The 21092-nt window shown below is 39.6% G+C and overlaps 3 protein-coding genes across 3 annotated transcripts; all 3 read left to right on the forward strand.

Annotated features, from left to right (window-relative positions):
• The first annotated feature begins 1175 nt into the window (after positions 1 to 1175).
• On the forward strand, positions 1176 to 2134 carry LOC107150780 (keratin-associated protein 1-3). Its single transcript, XM_015495901.2, has one exon. The coding sequence runs from the start codon at positions 1241 to 1243 to the stop codon at positions 1718 to 1720; it is 480 nt and encodes a 159-aa protein (XP_015351387.1). The 5' UTR covers positions 1176 to 1240; the 3' UTR covers positions 1721 to 2134.
• A 4718-nt stretch (positions 2135 to 6852) lies between these two features.
• LOC107150781 (keratin-associated protein 1-1-like) lies at positions 6853 to 8176 on the forward strand. Its single transcript, XM_015495902.2, has one exon. It carries the CDS (start codon positions 6921 to 6923, stop codon positions 7368 to 7370), a length of 450 nt encoding a protein of 149 aa, XP_015351388.1. The 5' UTR covers positions 6853 to 6920; the 3' UTR covers positions 7371 to 8176.
• Positions 8177 to 9542: 1366 nt separating this feature from the next.
• On the forward strand, positions 9543 to 10602 carry LOC107150782 (keratin-associated protein 9-3-like). The gene has a single exon (XM_015495903.2). It carries the CDS (start codon positions 9624 to 9626, stop codon positions 9996 to 9998), a length of 375 nt encoding a protein of 124 aa, XP_015351389.1. The 5' UTR covers positions 9543 to 9623; the 3' UTR covers positions 9999 to 10602.
• The last annotated feature ends 10490 nt before the right edge of the window (positions 10603 to 21092 follow it).

Here is a 21092-nt window from a genome sequence, read left to right on the forward strand (position 1 = left end):
CTTCATCTTTAATGGGCTGGAAAAATTATATGATTTGAATGTGGCAACAGATGAAGGTAGACTAGTCTCTAACATCTACAACGATCCGCATACTGTAGTTCTAACAAACAACTGACACATACTCCATTGTAAATATATTGAATATAACTTTATGCAACTAAAACCATTTAAATTTATAGAATATCCTGAGATAAAAGATTGGGCACAGTCACAATTAAGTTCACACTTTTGGCACATGTTCATGAAGCTATTAAAAAATAAACAAAATCTCTAGCAAAGTCTCTAATTAACATTGTTATTATTTATGCTAAGCTAATACCTCTTCACTCTCAAAAATGTCTGGAAGAAAGAGGGCAAGTTTTCACATCTGGTTCCCCCCTTCGATTTTCCTTAGAACAACTGCTTACTTGAGGGGGGAAAAACGGGAACTAGCTACTGCGGTTCACAATTTAGTCTGGAGTCAGAGAGTGGAGGGTCAGATTCCAGCTTCACATTGTGACCTTGGTGTGGCCTTGGACCTGTTAATTAAATCTGTCTGTGGCTCATTTTCCTCACCTGGATCATCAGAGTAGCAGTGATACCCACCCCATAAGATTGCTGAGAAAATTAAGTGAATTGATACATATAAGGTATTTGGAACATTGAGGTATTATAACAAGCACTCCCAAAACGTTACAAATGACAACCCATTCACATTTCCCAGTATGAAAGAAAGCATCCCTTTTCTGACCAGTTTAATCTAGTCTTGCTTCACAGCTAAAGTGAAGATGAGAAAGAGAAGGAGCAGCCATTAACATTGGGGGCCATCGGCTAGGAATTGAACTCCCATGGGAGACCCTAGTATCCAGTTATAAGGGTCAAACTTGAGTAATATTGACACTCCTTAAAGGTGAGCAGCATTAGTCAATTATCCTTTGGGCAATGGAAAAATTTTAACAAACATGAGGGATTAGGGGTATGCTCTCAACGAACGCTAGTGACTACTGCACCATGATACAGAATCCTAATTGAAAGCCAAATAAAATCAACTTTTAAAGGCTTTAAGAAGGTTGACCAAATAACCCAGGAACAGGACAATTAGCATTCAGAGGCAAATTATCTAAACACAAACAAGGAAAAGACTTTGGGAATAAGGAAAAGAGAAGCTGACCAAGGATTATAAAAGGCCCCATGTGGCAGTCACTGCTAAAATTCAAGAACTTCTCTAAGCAACACAATCCTCCAGCCAACCCCTGACACCATGGCCTGCTGCTCCACCAGCTTCTGCGGATTCCCCAGCTGCTCCACCAGTGGGAACTGTGGCGCCAGCTGCTGCCGCCCCAACTGCTGCCAGACCGGCTGCTGCCAGCCCAGCGGCTGCCAGGATAGCTGCTCCCAGCCCAGCTGCTGCCAGCCCAGCTGCTCCCAGCCCAGCTGCTCCCAGCCCAGCTGCTGCCAGACCAGCTGCTGTGGCTCCGGATGTGGCTCTGGGAGTGGAATTGGAGGTGGCCAGGGTGGAGCCCTGAGCTGCCGCATCAGGTGGTGCCGCCCAGACTGCCGCGTGGAGGGCACCTTCCTGCCACCCTGCTGCGTGGCGAGCTGCACACCCCCCACCTGCTGCCAGCTGCACCATGCCCAGGCCTCCTGCTGCCGCCCATCCTACTGTGGACAGTCCTGCTGCCGCCCAGCCTGCTGCTGCTACAGCTGCCCACCACCCTCCTGCTGTGAGCCCACCTGTTAAGAGCCGGCCTGCTGATTCTCAACTTGAAGTTTCAAGTTTGCACTCAGGCCAGGAACTAATTATCTCTTCAACCACTCCTGGAACACTAACAAATCCTTGACCCTTTATTTGGCTTTTGTTATGGGGGTTACCAAATAGTTGGGACTCACAGAACTATGTTTTCACTCCAGAAAGACTTTGATCTCTCCTCTGAGGAAAACACAGATTTGACTGAAGAAATGGGAAAACCATTTGTGATCTTCTGCAGATATTTGACCACACTCTCCGAAGCTCATTGAGGAAGAGCCCATGGAAGAACTATCTCTTCTTCTCAGATACTTTCCCCTCTGCTACTTCACCATCCTGCAAATTGTTCCTCTTATGGAAGAAGAAGAATATGCCAATATCTAATAAATTATATCTAATGGTGCAGCAGAAATCTCTTTTCTTTATTGTGTTTGTGATAGATATTTCACACAAAGTCACATGGAAGACTTCAATCTGTTTTTTATCCCACACTATTCTTCTTGTTAGGAAATGTGATGAAGTATGGTGGATGTTAAGCCCCATAAAAATACACAGTAAAGTCAATTACCCTAGGGTCTCCGAAATGTCCTAGGTTCTGTCACCACACATTGACTTCTCACAGTGCTTTTACAAATAAGACAGGTATAGAATCTAGAGCCTAAACATGACTTATTCTTCAATCACAATGTTGCAGGGGACAGGCGAGGCAGGACACCAAATAGAAAACTGAAGGTAGGCTTATTTGGCTATAGTCAGGTTCAGAGCGCAAAGCTTTCACTGTAACCAATCAATCCTTCTGCACCCTGAGGAGAGGCAGTTTAGAACTTCATACCCAGCGTGTAAGAGGAGGGGCTCAGAAGTTCACAGTCTGCAGAACTTCACCCCAAAGCAGCTTTTTCTTTCACTGTTCTGGGCAAGTCAACCTTTCTTCTCTCCTCCTGCCAGTTGTTACCATGCAGTTACCCAATTAGTAATTTTTTTCTTTTATCTTAGAAAAGTAAACATCTCTGTGAAGCTCCAGCTCAAAGCCAGAGACCTGTCTTTTTTTTTTTAATCACACTTTGCATTTGCAAACACACTTCTACAAACTACAATACCGGATAAATGTTTGTGAAAAACTAGTAAAGGGGCGTTCAGCACCTGGAGTGCTGATCTCTTCCAGGCCAGAGGCCAAGTAAGATAGAGCAACAGGAAATAGAAAGTTTACCTTATTGAACTCTTCTATAGAGACTCTTCTGCTGATAGTCCTAAGATCAATTATGGTGAAGATTTCTGGAGAAGCTTAGTTAAGAAAATGAAGCTTAATTTTCTGTGGAGCCACTGCAAGAGGGATGAAATTTCAGACCATCTTCAAACAGTGGTAATATGTGCTAATAAAGCACATTTTTCTGTTTGTATGGAATCTCACAAGTTAGAGCAAGAGAAATATAAGGAGGAGAAAACTGAAAAAAATACAGTCCCAATGAGATGGAGTATTTTACTCCAAAAATTTTTTCCCATTTCCTAAACAGAAAGTGAGAATAATATATATATTATGTATTGTATAATACATAATATATATAATATAATATATATACATATATACATAATATATATTATGTATATATGTATATAAAATATATATATTATGTATATATGTATATATGCACATATATACACATATATGCATATTTATTATATACAAACACATTTGTATATCATACACATACACAACATATTTATACACTTTCCAACCTAAGTGTCAGGAAATGCTTCATGTGTTTAGATAGTTTTTCAGACAAGGTTCAGGATTAATTCACAGTTCCCTGGACTTAAACTAGAGGGTACTGAAGTATTTTTTTTATATATGTATAAAGAATAGCACTTTGTTTAAATTCACAACACTTCATTCATTTCAATGTTAATGAGAACTGGAAAATTAGAAAGCATAAACAAAGGTAACAAATAGTCAAAGAATCATCCAATCCAAAGAAAAACCTCTGAATGACAAAACAGTAGCAGAGACACATTCTATCCTCTTTCCCCCTTGATTCTAACTACTGACCACTTTTCAATATTACAACCTAAATAGCTCTTGCTGAGAAAAAATAAATAAAGTAAAATTACAAGTGACTTTGGTAAAATGCAAATTCAGCTTTTCATCAGGACCATGAACTGCTAATCATTCCTTCAGTCTGCATTCCACAAGCAATTATTGAGCATCTACAAGCAAGGTAGTATAGAGGCACCATGTAGACAACCAAGGTGAATCTGACATGGCCTTAGGGATCATGCCCTTAAGGAATGGATGACTTAGTAGAACAATTACACATTTTTAGCCCTGGAAGGCGTCTGAGAGATCATCTCATTTTATAGATGAGTAAATCATTGTTCAGAGAGATTAAGTGACTTTTCTGGGCTCACACAGTCACATAGTTGTAGAACCAGTTTGCAAAGTTCACTTAGTTGAATTAAATGATTTCTCAGTGAAGATCTCAGTCCCCTAATCACCTAAAGCTTGGCCCATTTAATGTCTCTTTCAGCTTCAAATTCTATTATTATTTTAAAATTCAAACTCACCAACTAAAAATGATTGAGGTCTTATTGGTTGGGGAATGATTCAATGAATTCTGGTATGATCAGCCTCTGGAAAATTGTATAGCTATTAAAATGAGTTACAAGTGTAGGATATATTAAGAATTTGAATAACATAGATAAATCTTATCCATAGGTCCACAAATCTATATATGAATTCTTAGAAAAACACAACCTACCATGAAAAAAGGAGAAAATCTGGACAGACCTATAACTAACAAGGAGATTGAATCAGTAATCAAAACTTCCCAAGAAAGAAAATCCAAGAACCAGATTTATTCACTGTTGAATTCTACCAAAGAAAAATTAACACCAATCCTCAAAATCCTCCAAAAAATTGAAGAGAAGAGAACACTTCCAAAGTCATTCTGTTAAATCAGCCTTACTATACCAAAGTCAAGTTAAGTACACTCTAAGGAAAAAAAAAATCCCTTATGAATAATCATAGAAAAAGCATTAACTTAGTATTAACAAACAATGTTCAATGGCACATTAGAAGGATTGAAAAATCACTACCAAATAGGACTTTATCCTAGAATGCAAAAATGGTTCAACATACACAAATCAATCAATGTAACACACTGCTTTAACAGAATTAAAGAGAGAAGACACAATCAAAGGAAGCATTTGAAAAAATTCAAATCCCTTTCATAATTTAAAAAACATTCAATAAACTAAGAATAGAAGCAAACTACTCAATATAATAAGTGCCACATATGAAAATAATATACTTCCCTTATACTCAACAATGAAAGACTAAAACCCTTCTTTCCCCTAAGATTAGGAACAAGATAAGAATGCCAACTTTTATCCATTTGATTTATAAGAGTCCAGGGTGTTCCAGCCAAAGCAATTGAAAAGGAAAAAAAGCAAATTATCTCTGTTCAGAGACAATATAATCCTTGATGTAGAAATCCCTAAAGATTTTATACACGCACACTACAACCAATAAGTGAATTTAGCAAAGTTACAAATACAAAATCAGCACACAAATTATCATTTGAATTTCTATACATTAGCAATGAACAATCTGAAAAGGAAAGTAAGAAAGCAATTCCATTTATAATAGCCTCAAAAAAAATAAAACACTTAGGAATAAATTAACCCAGGAGAAATAATTGTACACCAGAAACTGCAAAATATTAACTGAAATAAATTTCAAAAGATGCAAATGAAAGATTTCCCTGTTCATTGATTGGAAGACAATATTGTTAAGATAAAAATATCAACGAAATCTACAGACATAATGAAATCTCTATCAAAATCTCAGTGGTGGGCTGGAGCTGTGTCTCAGTGGCAGAGCACTTACCTCGTATATGTGAGGCACTGGGTTCCACTCTCAGCACCACATAAAAATAAATAAACAAAATAAAGATATTATATCCATGTATAACTAAAAAATATTTTTTAAAAAATATCAGTGGTGATTTGCACAAATAGAATATTAAAAATTCATATATAATCATGAGGGATCCAAAATACTAAAAACAGTCTTGAAAAAGAAGAATAAGGTTAGTCTCACACTTCCTGATTTTAAAATTTATTATAAAGCTGCAGTGATTAAAACATTGTAGAACTACATAAAGACATACATATGGACCAGTGCAATAGAGTACTCAGAAATAAACTGTCAGATAAATGGTCAAAAGATTTTCACTATGGATAGTTTTTAAAATTTTCTAATTTAAATGTGTATTAGACCCAAACTTCACTGAAATAGAAGATGTTTGTGTGTATGTGCATACGTGTATTGCAGAAGCAGAGGTAAAGGTGTTAAAGAATATACAACCAAGTGCCAATATTGATTATCTTGGTGTATTAGTTTTGGAAAAGGTGTTGTGTGGGGTGGGGGAAATAATATTAATTTGTCTTTAATCTGTAAAGTTTGACTTGTTTCAATATGTATCTATCATTAGCATGTGGCATATATTTTTAATTGAACAACCAGTAAACAATTTTCAGGTAAAAGTCATTAAAGGCTTCAGTTGGTAATATGCGCATTGGTGACTGAAGGCAAGAATACAAAAATACAGTTCTAGGACCCTGTAACTTGCAGCTGATCACAGAAAGGCAAACTTGGTTTGGATGCTGATGAATTAAGAGATTGCTCATGTTTTGATGGCAATAATATCATTTGTCTTTTCGAATCTGAACAATTTGTTGATGAAGTCATAATCAGGATTGAATGTCAACTTAGGAAGAAATTTTCAGTTCAGATAAACTGTGTCTAAAGGTTATAGAAGGACAGGTATGACAAAGTGAGCCAGGGCAGTGTGTGCCCCAAGTCTAGTCTGCCATGTGAATTACATAAAGAGGTGCTGCTGGGATTGGCTTCCATGAAGCACCTTCTCTTAGTTTAGAGGGCAAAAAAGACACATAATGAGACTTAATTGAACATTGCCCAGAGCGGACAATTGAAATGCTATTTATAATTTTCTAAACAACTCAAGCATGAGCCAATCAAACACTGACAATTCAATTGGCAACAAGGAAAGATGCTAAACGTTAGGTAAACATGTAGCTCAGGGGACTATATAAAAGGCTGGGTTTAGAAGGTAGGTACAACCAAAACTCAGAAAAATCACTTAGCAATTTAGCTCTCAGACAGACTCCTGACACCATGGCCTGCTGCTCCACCAGCTTCTGCGGATTCCCCAGCTGCTCCACCAGTGGGAACTGTGGCGCCAGCTGCTGCCGCCCCAACTGCTGCCAGACAGGCTGCTGCCAGCCCAGCGGCTGCCAGGATAGCTGCTCCCAGCCCAGCTGCTGCCAGACCAGCTGCTGCCAACCCAGCTGCTGCCAGACCAGCTGCAGCCAGGACAGCTGCTGTGGCTCCGGATGTGGCTCTGGGAGTGGAATTGGAGGTGGCCAGGGTGGAGCCATGAGCTACCGCATCAGGTGGTGCCGCCCAGACTGCCGCGTGGAGGGCACCTTCCTGCCACCCTGCTGCGTGGCGAGCTGCACACCCCCCACCTGCTGCCAGCTGCACCATGCCCAGGCCTCCTGCTGCCGCCCAGCCTGCTGCTGCTACAGCTGCCCACCACCCTCCTGCTGTGAGCCCACCTGTTAAGAGCCAACCTGCTGATTACTTAAAAATGGAAGGGGAAACAAGGGAAAACTATGTTCTTCTCTGAAGAAGTATACCATTTGTTGGATGCTAAGTATCATGATGTTGCTAAGCTACTCCTAAATAATGGAACTCTTGGTCAGGACCCCTAAGGAAACCACATATGGATCATCATGCACTGGAGACCCTGCCTGGCTTGAACAGGTCTCCAGGATGGGGAAGCTCCTCATCCAACAACACCTCAGCACTCCTCCCCATTTCTCTATCCCCACACATCTTCAGACCTGCTTTCCACTGTGACTTCTAATAAAACGTTGTAATGTCCAAAGCAAACAGACTTATGTCCTTCTTCTACCTTTGAGCATGTTCACCTACAACTGGAATTCAAGGAGACCACTCTCCTTTTGCATTCCAATAATAATCCTTGGGGATAAACATATAGGCTAAGCTAGAAATATTAAATGCAAGTTAAATTATGCTTAAATCCATCTATTACTAAAATTTTCCATTCATTACTCTTCATAGTTATTCAAATTTTTTCATGCTGTACTCTACCAAGATTGGGTCTAGACCAAGAGAGCCACTTTCCACTGAAATTTTCGGGTTGATCAAAGCTTTTGAGTTCCTACCTAGATATCTAATCTCTCTAATGTCTAACCTTCTCTAATCTCTCCCATTTAACATACCAGGTGTTTTCCTTCATTCATGCCCAACATAAAGAAATGGTATTACCTACTAAATAGGTTTGAAAATATCTATCAGATACTATCTATTTTCTAAGAGCATTTGGGTTTAATTCCTATGCCTTAGCCTGTCTCATTCATTCCTCAGACTCTCAAATTGGTCTCCAAACTTCAACTCTCAATATTCACCTTCATTTACTGTACGTATAAGAGGTATCTGTGGTCTAAATGACAGAACAAGCAGCTCAGCAGCATACCTAGTGAGTTCTACCATCACCATGTCAGACAGCTGCATTAGAAACCTGAAACAGCTATGTCATGATGCATAATTTGTAACCCAAGCAAATATTGTTCTCTTAAGAAGCGAACACAAACTTAGAACAAAAAGAAATAGCTTTTACCATTTAATTTTTGAATTCTTCTCTAAGCTTTTGAGTGTAATAGTCAAAAATACAAAAACACACAAACACAGGAAAAACATTAAAAATTTTTTCAAAGTTATTTTATAAGCTCCTAGCACTTACCTCTATCATTTAATTGATGGCAGTGACGTATCATACAGAAGATGCATTGCAGGAAATATAAAGCAGATGACAGTACATTCTTCAAAAGATCATAACTCCTAGACATTTTTTTTCCTGAATGTCAGTTCAACTATTGAATTCAGATAAAAATAATTCAACATTTCCCAGTCTCTTCTCACAGGAAATAACAAGTCTCCTTCACAGGTGTTACAACTTGAAAGTTCTGTTTAATAATTTATGAGTTGTGCAGGGCATTCATGAATCATGCCTTTTACTCCACCCACTCAATAAACATTTATTGAATCAATAATAAATTCAAAAAACATTTATTAAGATGCTACCAGAGGCTAAGCTGGATACCTTCTTTTCAGTAAGCTGTTTGGTTCGCAAAAGTAAAATAAAATAAAATAAATAGTTTTCTGGCCTGGAACACAAATAGTATTTACTCATTTCAAATTAGTAGAAATCAAAGGAACTGTAATGGTAATTTGATATGATGTTGGAGTATTTGTGGTGGAAGTTTTAACTCTATGTGACCAAAGTACTACTTCATTTCAGCAAATATCCTGGTTCTAAACTCAATGGAATTCATTCTATATATCCAGGAGTGAAAAAAATAATACTTAAAAATAACACAATTACCCTAAGCTTTAGAAGTCTGGACAGACAGTCACGTGGAATGAGGACTGTCAAAATGAGGGTGTCAACTGACTGGTCTAAAGTGGGAGGAGTCTTTGAACACGGGAAACCACAAACATATTCTAAAGAGCAAAAGGCTGATATGACGAGTCCCCAAAACCTTATAAAACAGAGTAATTTCCAAACTGCTGCCCATAATATGTCTTAAGTATTTCAATGCAAGCCAATCAGAGGACCACTAAGGAACAAATTTAAACAAAAACAAGAAAAATATGTTAAGAATTTTATAAACAGCTGCTGGTTCAGATATATAAAGGCCCCATGTGGCAGTCACCTCTCAAACTCAGATACTCCTCCAACCAACTCAGGTCTCAACCCAACTCCCAGCTCTCAACCCAACTCCTGACACCATGGCCTGCTGCTCCACCGGCTTCTGCGGATTCCCCAGCTGCTCCACCAGTGGGAACTGTGGCTCCAGCTGCTTCCAGCCCAGCTGCTGCGAGTCCAGCTGTGGCATTGGGGGTGGCATTGGAGGCGGCTTTGGCCAGGAGGGTGGCTTCGGAGCCGTGAGCTACCGCATCAGGTGGTGCCGCCCAGACTGCCGCGTGGAGGGCACCTTCCTGCCACCCTGCTGCGTCGTGAGCTGCACACCCCCCACCTGCTGCCAGCTGCACCATGCCCAGGCCTCCTGCTGCCGCCCATCCTACTGTGGACAGTCCTGCTGCCGCCCAGCCTGCTGCTGCTACAGCTGCCCACCACCCTCCTGCTGTGAGCCCACCTGTTAAGAGCCAGCCTGCTGATTTTTGATTGCCCAGGATGCAGCATCTCTGAACTATTCATCCTCTTGACCATCCCTGAACCACTAAGATGTTCTTGGACCTCTATTTCATTTTCTCTTGTGTGGGCTATCAAGGGTCTGAGAATCACCATTCTGATTCTATTCTATAATGAATACATTAATCTTCACTGTGGACAGAAAAATGCTGTGTACCCATCTTCAGTTCATCAAATTGCATGATGATATTTCTGATCCTCTTGCAAGACTGAAAACTACCACCATATTCTGGAGTTTTTCCTTGAGAACTGTCTACAATGCTTATTTTCCCACCTTGCTTTATGATCTATATTTATCTTGTTTGCCTGCGATTATTTTACAATGCCAAGGCACCAGAGTATAGCCAAGAGACATTCCTAAGATGTCATCAGAGAGAAAGGAAGGTCTTCACCCAACATCCAGCTTCTAAGAAGTCAGCTGAACCTTTCTACAGTTCAGCATGAGACCTCTCCCTTGTTTTTTGGATCATAATGATCTTGCCTGTTGGCTATTTCAATTACATCTGTGGCACTGTGTCTTCTGATGTTTCTTAATAAAGGTTATATACTGGGCAAGGAAACCATGGTCTGTGTTTCTACTTTTACATCTAGTTGTTTCACTGCTTTTAATTCAAGAACATCTACTTGAAAAAATTCAGTTGTTTCTTTTTGAGAATGAAGCCATATAATATATAACATATCACATATTAACAATAAAAATATAGTAATCGCCCCTTCTAAAGCAGGGATGATGGCAAAAGATGAAGAGTGAATGCTTATCCCTGAGGTCCTTATTATCCAGAAAAAAAATAAGTGTGAAAATAGCTATACAAAATATAAGGAGGTAAATTGTGTTCTCATAGCAACTCATAGAAGAATCCCTCTTGGGTGAATAGATACTTTTCAGTGAATCTGCCCTGATAGGACAACATCCAATAGGGTGTATCCCTACAGGACATGCAGCCCCAAAAGCCAAGAGAATGTTGGCAGCCCCAAAAGCCCAAGAGAAGGATGTGAAACAATGTACGAGGTAGGGAAGAATATTTTTAATCTAGAAATGTAATAAGGAGAAAAACAAAGAGAGGATTGATCTAGTCAGGAGGTCAGGAATTTTGCTATATGTTCCCCTCCCCATTAATCCTTGGGATGGGTCAACTTTCCTGCAAAAAACAGTGAACAAGCTAAGTCTTTTGTCTGGTTTGATGTCATGGGAAGATCACAGCCTAGGACCTATATAGAGCAAGGGGATCATGAAAAAGTAATACCTCAGGAATGTGCAGAAATTGTCAAAAGGCTTTGGAGTGCCAATGCAGTGGAAATTAATGCCTAGGGTCTGTGAACTGCAATGAATATGGGAGGGTCTTAAATAGGATCTGGAAAAGAAGAAATCACTTCACTTTAAGACCTGTAGGGGCTTGTGCAATGGGGGCTGCATCAAGGAAATCTTCACAAAGGAGGTAATCTTTGAGATGAGGTTTGAAAGTTATTCCAAATGAAAAGAATGAGTAGAAAAGAGTCGGATACACACCTGTTAGAATGGCTTAATCCAAATCAATGACGACACCCAATGCTGGTGAGGATGTGGAGCAGCAGGACCTCTGGTTCATGGCTGGTGGGAATGAAAAACGGCACAGCCGCTTTGGAAGACACTTCAACACTTTTTCACAAAACTAAACTTGCTCTTAGGTTGCGGGGAAATGACAGGCTAGAGGAACCCACCATATAGTAACTGCTCCCCAAGATTCAATCAAAATGGCATGTAGCTGCATGATGGGGGAAAGCCTCGGAATGTGGCTCAGAGAGCCAGCAGCCAGGTGAGACCCAGAAATATGGGGTTTTTTGGATAGGAAGAGAATTAATCAAAGAAATGGACTGCTGCAGCATCAGGTGGGCAGTGAGTGGCTCAGAGCGGGAGGGGAGGCTCCCCAGCAACCAGCTGAAAGAAAGTTTCCCAGCAAGTTTAAGAAAAGTAGGCTCTGCTGTCCAGAGAAACCACAAGGAGAGCAGAAAAACAGGCCCAGATACTTTGAAGTGTGGGAGTGTGTCCTGGCACTTCCCAGCGGATGCAGTGAAAATAGGGAATCAGTGCCAGCTGAAAAAATCTTACTGTTCAAACTTTCTGTGTGGGAGAATTCTGTGTGAGAGATTTTTAATCTCCCACACAGCAAAGTGAAAGGCACCTTCCTATGAAATTGGCAATATGAACTCTGTGGAAAGGAGCAAGGCCAACAGGGGTTTAAGTGAGCTAGGTCTGAGTTGGGTAGAAAGCTGCTATCTGCGCATCCCACCCTGGGCCTGGTCCTGTCCCCCACACTGGGAAGCAACTGGTGGATCTGCTGATGAGACCTGGGCACTTCCCACATACCTCTCCCTAGCACATGGACAGAGGCTCTCCAAACAAGGGGTATCGTGCAGTCCAAATCAGAATATAGGCTACCCAGGTGACAGGGCTGGCCTACCAGAGCCACACCCCCATGTCTAGATATCAAAACAGTGATACTGAGGCTGACTTCTCTGAAACACGCGTCTCTCCCCAACACTCGCTGGCAGGCAAGAGGAGGCACAACTCAGCAAACAGACTACACTAACACGTTTGGCCAGTTTGGGTCATAGCTGAAAAAAAATTACACAAACAGTATTATAATTGTGTCCCACAAACCTCCTCATAGCTGGGGGACTCCAAAATCAAAGCCCTGGGGAAAAAAAAAGAGTCTCCATTTTAAATACCTCAGCAAAGGGAAAACTGAACCTTTTTGATCGTTGCCTCATGTGCTATTTTGTGCACTATTCTGTTGTGTCTTCCCTCACTATTTGGTTTTTTTTTTCATAATTTTATGGTTTTATTTTCAATTAACTGGATTTTTTTCTCTGTACCGCTCTTCTTTTTTCTAATCTCCGTGCCTTCTTTCTCATCCATTTTTCTTTCCCCCTTTTGTCTACTGTCTCCCTTCCCTCCGTTTTCTTCCTTTTTTTATTTCCCTCTTCTTCCAATACAATTTAATATTAATATCCATCAATAAGGCTTAACTTTTCAGCCTATTTTATATTATTTCTTACCCACTTCTCTCATTTAGTAGAGTTAAAGGGCAACCCGGTAATAAGTATTGTAAATATATGTTGGTTTATGGTTTGTCCAACAGATTAGACCAAGTAGAAGATACAATCTCAAACTTGAATGCAAGATAGACTTGAGCATTCAGACAACACTAAAGAGAAATATTGAAAACTCTGATCAGAATATCCCAGAACTCTGGGACAGCATTAAGGAATTTAAGGCTCATCGGTATTGTGGAAGGATCAGAGACTCTGGCTAATGCTATTGATAACCTACTCCATGACATAATAACAGAAAAACTTCCAAACCTTGGGAATGAAATGGACATTCAGATGCTGGAGGCATTCAGAAGCCCAAATAGACAAGACCAGAAAAGAATCTCTCCACAACGCATTATAATTAAAATGTAAAAAATCCAGAACAAAGGAAACTTTTTAACTTACAAGAGAGGTATAAATGCCAGATCATATTTAAAGGAAAAACCAATTAGAATAATATGAAATTTTTCATCAAAAACCTAAATTCCAGGAGGGCTTGTAACGGTATATTTTAAGCCCTGAAATAAAATAAATACCAAGATTTCTATATGTAGCGAAGCTATCCTTCAGAAATGAACAAGAAATAAAAATCTTCCATGAACTAAAGGAATTCATGACTACTAATCCAGGATTGCAGAATATGCTTAAAGGAATTCTATTCACAGAAGAAGATAAAAACAACCAAGAGAGTTCAGAAAAGGAATTAATCTCAGGAAAGATTAATATCATTATAGGAGTAGATAAGCAAATGAGAATCAGGATTGAAGCAAACATTGGAAATAAATCAAAATGACAGAAGAAAATAACACTGAATGTAAATAGCCTCAATTCATTCCAAGGATGCAAGGGATGATTCAACATATACTACTAGTCCCTAAACACAATACATAAAAAAAATCAAAAGAATAAAAAGAAATAAAAAGAATCAAAGTTACATAATCATCTCAATAGATGCAGGAAAAGCCTTTGAAAAAAATTCAACACTCATTCATGATAAAAACCCTGAAGAAACCAGGGAGAGAAGGAAGCAACTTGCTTCAACCTCATAAAGGGTATATATGACAAATCCAGAAGCCAACATCATATTTAAAAGGGAAAAACTGAATGGGGAAAAGCTTTTCTTCTAAAATTAGAAACAAAACAAGGATGTCTACTCTCACCACTCCTCCTCAATCTAGTACTTTAAATGTTAGCCAGAACAATTAGGGAAGAAAAGGAAATAGAAATGATACAAGTAGGAAAGAAAGAAATCAAATTGTCTTGTTTGTGGATGATATAATCCTATACACAGAAGACCCTAAAAGCTCCAGAAGAAGACTTCCAGAGCTGATAAATTCATCAAAGCAGCAGAATTTTAAAAATTAACATACAAAACCTAAGAGCTTTTCTATGTTGAGAGCCACAGCCAAGGGGCCCCAGCAAACTTCCAGCTGCCAGCAAACTTCCAGCTGCCGGCTGATGATTGGCTCACAGCGGCCCCAGCAACATCTAGCTGATTGGCTCCTCGGCCCCAGCAACATCTAGATGATTGGCTCCTCTGCCGTGATGCTCATTGGGCTGTTTCCCTGCCCTTTCAGACCACCGAGCTGCTCATTGGGGGACTTTTTTGGCTCCGCCCACGTGACCCAGCCAATCGGCCTCAAGAGCAGGAGGATTGTGGGAGGTGGAGAGAAGCTTGTGTGGGAGAGAGAGGCTTGTGGAAAGCCGGTGGTGGCAGTTGAGGCTCTGAGAGTTTTTCCTGAGAGGCTGTTTTGTTTGGCGTGTGTGGTTCTAAAAATAAAGTTAGTTTCTTTTGACAAGTGGCTCCTGATTGTGCCCAGCCAGACTGCGGCATTTCTATATACCAATAATAGATTTTCTGAGAAAGGTATCAAGATAATTCCATTCACAATAGCTTCCAAAGATAAAATACTTAAAAATAAGTTAAACTAAAGAGGTAAAAGACCGGTACAAGAAAAAGTAAAGAACACTGAAAAAAGAAGTAAAAGAAGACACCAGAATTAATATTGTTAAAAATGGCCATACTACCAAGAATGATCACTAGATTCAATACTAGCTTTATCAAAATACCAATTATATTCTTCTCAGATCTAGGGAAAAAAATGGAAAATTCCTGTGGAAGAACAAAATACCTAGACTAGCCAAATAAATACTGGACAAAAAGAGTAAAGTTAGAGTCCTTATAATATCCAAGCTCAAATTATACTGCAGAACCATAGTGACAAAATACAGTTTGGTACTGGCATAAAAACAGACACATAGACCAATAGAATAGAAGACACACAGACAAGCCCACATAGGTACAATCATCTGAAATTTGCCAAAAACTTATTTTGGAGCAAAGGCAAAGGGTTCCAGGAAAACTGGATATCCATATATAAAAGAAGTTTGAAACTAGAGTCCTATCTCTCTACCTGCACAAAAGTCAAATCAAAATGGATCAAAGACCTAGGAACAAGAACAGAAATTTTGCAACTGCTAGAAGAGAACATAGGGGAAACACTCCAACATTTAGGCATAGACAGTGACTTACAAGGACTCCTCTAGCTCAGAAAATAATACAAGAATCAATAACTGGGGTGACATCAAATTAAAAGCTTCTTCATAGCAAAAAAGAAACAATTAACAGCATGAAGAGAGAACCTTCAGAATGGGAGAAAATGTTTACCAGTTACTCTTCCAACAGAATGTTAATATCGAGAATACATGAACAACTCTAAAAACTCCATGCCAATCCATCCATCCATCAATCAATCAATAACTCAATCAAAAGAATTGGCAAATGATCCAAACAGACATTTCTCAAAAAAGGAATTACAAATGGCCAACAATTGTACAGGGGAGAAAAAACTACACATAGAGATGGAAGAAGACCACATGCCCACTGAGAGGTGGGACAAATGAAAAACAGAGTGTACAGACAATGGAATATTATTCACTCTCAAAAAGGATGGAAATTCTGAAACATGCTACACCATGAATCTCCAGCATATTATGTTAAATTAAATGAGCTGGTCACCAAAAAAAAAAAAAGACAAATACTGTACGATTTCACTTATGTGACATTCTTAGATTCCTAGAGACAGAAGTAGAATGTGATTGCCAGGGCCAGGTTGAGCAATTGTTGAATGGAAATAGACTATCAGTTTTGCAAGAAGAAAAGGTTCTAGGGGTGGAGTTATAGTCGGTAGTAGGAAAAACAAAAAACAAAAAAAACTAAACATACGCTTACCACACAATCCAGCAATCATGCTCCTGAGTATTGACCCACATAAGCTGAAAACTTAATGTCCACATAAAACCTTCATGTCAATGTTTATAGCAACTTAATTTGTAATTGCCCCAAAGTGGATAAATAAACCCCTTCAATAGGATAAATGGATAAATAAACTGTGGGACATCTATGCAATGGAATACTATTCAGTGCTAAAACTAAATGAGCTATTAAACTATGAAACACATGGGAGAATCTTAAATGCTCATTGCTAAGTGAAAGAAACCAGGCTGAAAAGTCTACATACTATATAATTCAAACTACATGACATTCTATAAAAGCAAAATCATGGAGTCAGGCATAGTGGCTCATGATTATAGTGGCTCACAGTGGCCCATAATCCCAGCAGCTCAGGAGGCTGAGGCAAGAGGATCCCAAGTTCAAAGCCATCCTCAGCAATTTAGGGAGATCCTAAGCAACTTAGTGGGATCCCATCTCAAAAGACAACATATAAAGGGTTGGGGATGTAGTTCGGTAGTTCAATCCCTGGTACCCCCCACCAAAAAAAAAAAATGGAAACAATAAAAAAGTGCTTTGCCTACCATGCCCAAAGATGCCTGTAATTCAACACTGAAATACAAGCTGATAAATTAAAAATAAATAAAGTTGCAGAACTAGAGAGACACAGGGCAGTGCTCAAGACCTAAAGAGCAGTCAGCTAGTTTCAGAGAAAAACCTTCCTTTTTAGATAAAAGGAACATGCATTGGTTACATTTCCACTTCCTCTTCATGCTACAGATCTGATGCATGGAGCTACAACATACCAAGAGAATGGAAAAGTCAATAATCTTGACATATTGGAACAGCATCTTAACCAATGTTAGCAGCTGCCTTTCTGTGAGAAGAGTAAGCTCTATTTAATCAAGCCAATATTCATTGAGGTTTCCAAAACTTGAAACCTAGAACATTTCTAGCTATCATGTGATGCAATAGTCTGCAGTAAGCTCTTACATAGGACATCCAAAAAGAGGTACATACATGGTTCATGGATGGCAAAAGGACATAAATTGTAAATTCCACAGTAAAAATGGGAGCACTTCTTTAATCAAGGATCACTGACCATGGATAGTTGGAATCTTAGTCCTCATTTGAATCACAGTGGACCCAGTAGGTTTGCAGACTTTCCTGTACTGGTTAGTTCTGTGATAACTTAGTCTTCTTTTTATTCTTTTGATTACCTAGTTAATAACTCTTGAGCTAGTTAACAATTCTCTATGTTAAATTTTTTCTATTCGAATAAATGGCATTTCTTTTTCTTTTTCTTACTGGACCTTTTTTTCTTCTTCTTACCTGATACAAAAGTTGGTGCCAGGAGTGGTCCCAGAAAGTAGACCTCCAAAAAAGGGATTTGGGAGCTGGAGGTCATGGCTCAGTGGTAGAGCACTTGCCTAGCATATGTGAGGCACTGGGTTCGATTCTCAGCACCACATACAAATAAATACAACAACTAATAAAAAAAATTTTTTAAAGGGGGATTTGGTGGTTGGGCATGGTGGTACATGCCTGTAATACCAGCAGCTCAGGAGACTGAGGCAGGAGGATCGCAAGTTCAAAGCCAGCCTCAGCAAAAGTGAGGCACTAAGCAACTCAGTGAGACCCTGTCTCTAAATAAAATACAAAATAGGGCTGGGGATGAGGTTCAGTGGTTGAGTGCCCCTGAGTTCTATCCACAGTACCAATAAAAGTGGAGAGGGGATTTGGTGATTACTTTGGTAGAGTCCCTGAGTTTGGACACAGTATTAAACAACCTGTCAAAAGGAAACAGGACACATTGCATGCAATTGCATCACAGTTGTGACTTTGGTTTTTAATAAATCACCTACTGAAACAAATGGCTTGGGAGCCCAGATGGTTGTGTGACTTTTAGGACAGTCATGATGATTATCAGGGCCTCTAAGGAGGACACCTTCTCCTTCTACACTGTAGTGCTTTCAGACAGAAAATGATAAACTCAAGATCTTAGCATCTAAAGTAAAGTCATAATCAGAAACCTACAGAAGAGTTAATGAAAGCTCTAAACAAATCATTTATTTTCTGTACCAACTGATTTATATTGCCCCAAATGGGATACTAAATGTAATCAGAGGGTTGCACAATTAAAAAGTCAGTTAAATGATTCTCATCTGGGGGTCGGGTCTTCTTCCAAGCTCACTGTTCATTTTCGTCTCGTATTTTCCCCAAGCCCCCTCCATCTTCAATCCAGCAACGGCAGGTCATGTCCTTTTTACATTTTTAATTTCTCCCACTTCTCCCTCTGCAAACATCTCTCTAACTTCTTTGCTGTTCTCATCTTGGGAAAGTGCTCTGCTTTTCTAGGGTTCATGGGATTGTATTGGGTCCACCTTGATAATCCAGGATACTCTCCCTATCTTGATGTCAAATGGCTAGCAATTTTAATGATATTACGTCCCTTTTGTCATGCAACATAATATACTCATGGGTATGGTACCAGGGCTAGAGACCATGGGAGATGAAATTTTGCCATCACAGTACTTATAAAACACTGAGTTGACACTAATTCCTAGTGACACAAAATGCCATTGGTTTACCAGCAAAAGTGGTGGCTTGCAGTGGCCAGGGAAGATTGGATTCAAATCCCCATCTGAATCATAGTGGACGCAGGCTGGTTACCTAATGTGTGAATTTCTAAATTGGAACATCCATATTTGACGAAAGGCCAAGAAAGAAATCCCTCAGAAGTGCTCCTCAATACAAGGATAGTAAAGTCAAAATTATACTATAACTTTGGGGGAATTGTGAAGATGGATGCCATTATAGGAGACCTGAAAAAAGTCAGGATAGTGATACCATATTTAGCTCAGTTGTTTGTCCCATAGAGAAAGCACATAGATTTTGGAGAATAATTGCATATCATTAACTTAAACCGATTCAGGTGGTGACCCCAATTGGAGTTGATGTTCCAAATGTAGTTTTTTTTGTTGTATGTTTGTGTTTCTGCATCAGCCTCCTTGAGTAGCTGGGATTATAGGTGTGTGCCACCAAGCCCAGCCAGATGCAGTGTGTTTAATGGAACAAATTAATACAGCCCCTGGCACCTGGTATGTAGTCATTAACATGAAGAATGCCATATTCTCCATATCAGGACGTCAGAGTACTTTGCTTTGACCTAGACTGACCAATAGTAACCTTCCAAGCGATTTCCTCAGGACTATGTCAACTACCCTTCTCTGTCATAATAGTCGTGGAAGAGATCTTAATCATTTTGACATTTCACACCACATCATAATCCATCTGCTACATTGATGACATCATGCTGATTAAATCTCATGAACAGGAAGTAGCAAGTACATCAAATGTCTTAGAAAAGCATATCTGAACTCCAGGATAACAGAAAAAAAAAACTATAAAAATTTAAGCTCACCACCTCAGTGAAGTTTCTTAAAGGCCCAGTTGTCTGGAAAATGTTACGATGATATTTTCAAAGATGAAAGAAAAGAATGCTGTCCCTTAGAAAGCACAACTCCTGATGGTCTTTGAGTATTCTTGAGTGTGCTGTTTCAACCTATTTAAGGATAATTCAAAATGCTGCTGATTTTTAGAGGGAACAAGAGTTAAGGGAAGGCACTGAGGACAAGCCCAGGTGCAATGCAAACTGTTACTTCATTTTAGCCTTCCAGGCCAGCAGACCCAGTGATGTTCCAAGTGTCTTGAAAAATATAGTTACCATATGTAGCTTCTGGTAAGCACCAAGAGAAGAATTCCAGAGCAGACCTATGGGGCTTTTGAGAAAAGCCTCTTCTGAAAAGAACTACTCTCCTTTCAATAAACTACTTCTGGCTTACAAGAGATCCAGAATTTCTGGAACAGACAGAATGACCTACAAGCTGAGCTTCTCATGATGAACTGGTTGTCACCTGGCCCACCAAGCCATAAGGCTGGGTGTGCACAAGAGCAGTGCATCCGAGTGGAAATATTATACGAGATGAGGCTCGAGCATATCCAAATGGTTCAAGTAAGTTGAATGAGCAGTGGCCCAAACTCTTTCGCCACCACCCTTAACCACATTGTCTCCCCTTCCTTGATTCACATAGTTGGTTTCACAGGTAATTCCTTATGAGCAGTTTGTGGAGAAGGAAAAATAAACAGTTTACAGATAGTTTCTAAATAATAATACTGGAAACACCTGAAAATGGATAGCTTCATTATTACAAACCCATTCAAGAGTGGCCCTGAAGAACAGTTGGGGAGGGAAATCCTCTCACTGGGCAAGACTTCCAAGTGATATTTTGGTTTTCCAAATTGTCTGGATTAAAAGATTCCCAGAAATACAGATCCACAGCAATTCTTAAGTAATTGCTAGTGGTTCTGTTGGACAACCAGAGCCTCGGGAACAGGATTACCATATCGGTGTCAAGGAGGTCTAGGGAAGACATTTGAAAATGGATGGTAAGGATATGGAAAACAACAACCCCTAGAGAAAAAGGGGAACAACAACCCCCAGGGGAGAAGAAGGACAATGAGTCCCAGGGAGAGAAGGAAAACAATGAGCTTTGAACTTTCACAACTACTCCCCTTGACCTGGGCTTTGAACTTGCACAACTGTTCTTCTCCCTGATTGCCCAACCCAAGCATTCTGCTATGATTCAAGTCTTACTCAAACCTTATAAAAATCAGACCCCTCTTGTAACCGGTTGCCATATTCTCTCCTGAAAATGTGCCCCTCCTCCCCCCCCCCCCC

Source organism: Marmota marmota, unplaced genomic scaffold, assembly GCF_001458135.2.
Source record: "Marmota marmota marmota unplaced genomic scaffold, marMar, whole genome shotgun sequence".
NCBI lineage: Eukaryota > Metazoa > Chordata > Mammalia > Rodentia > Sciuridae > Marmota > Marmota marmota.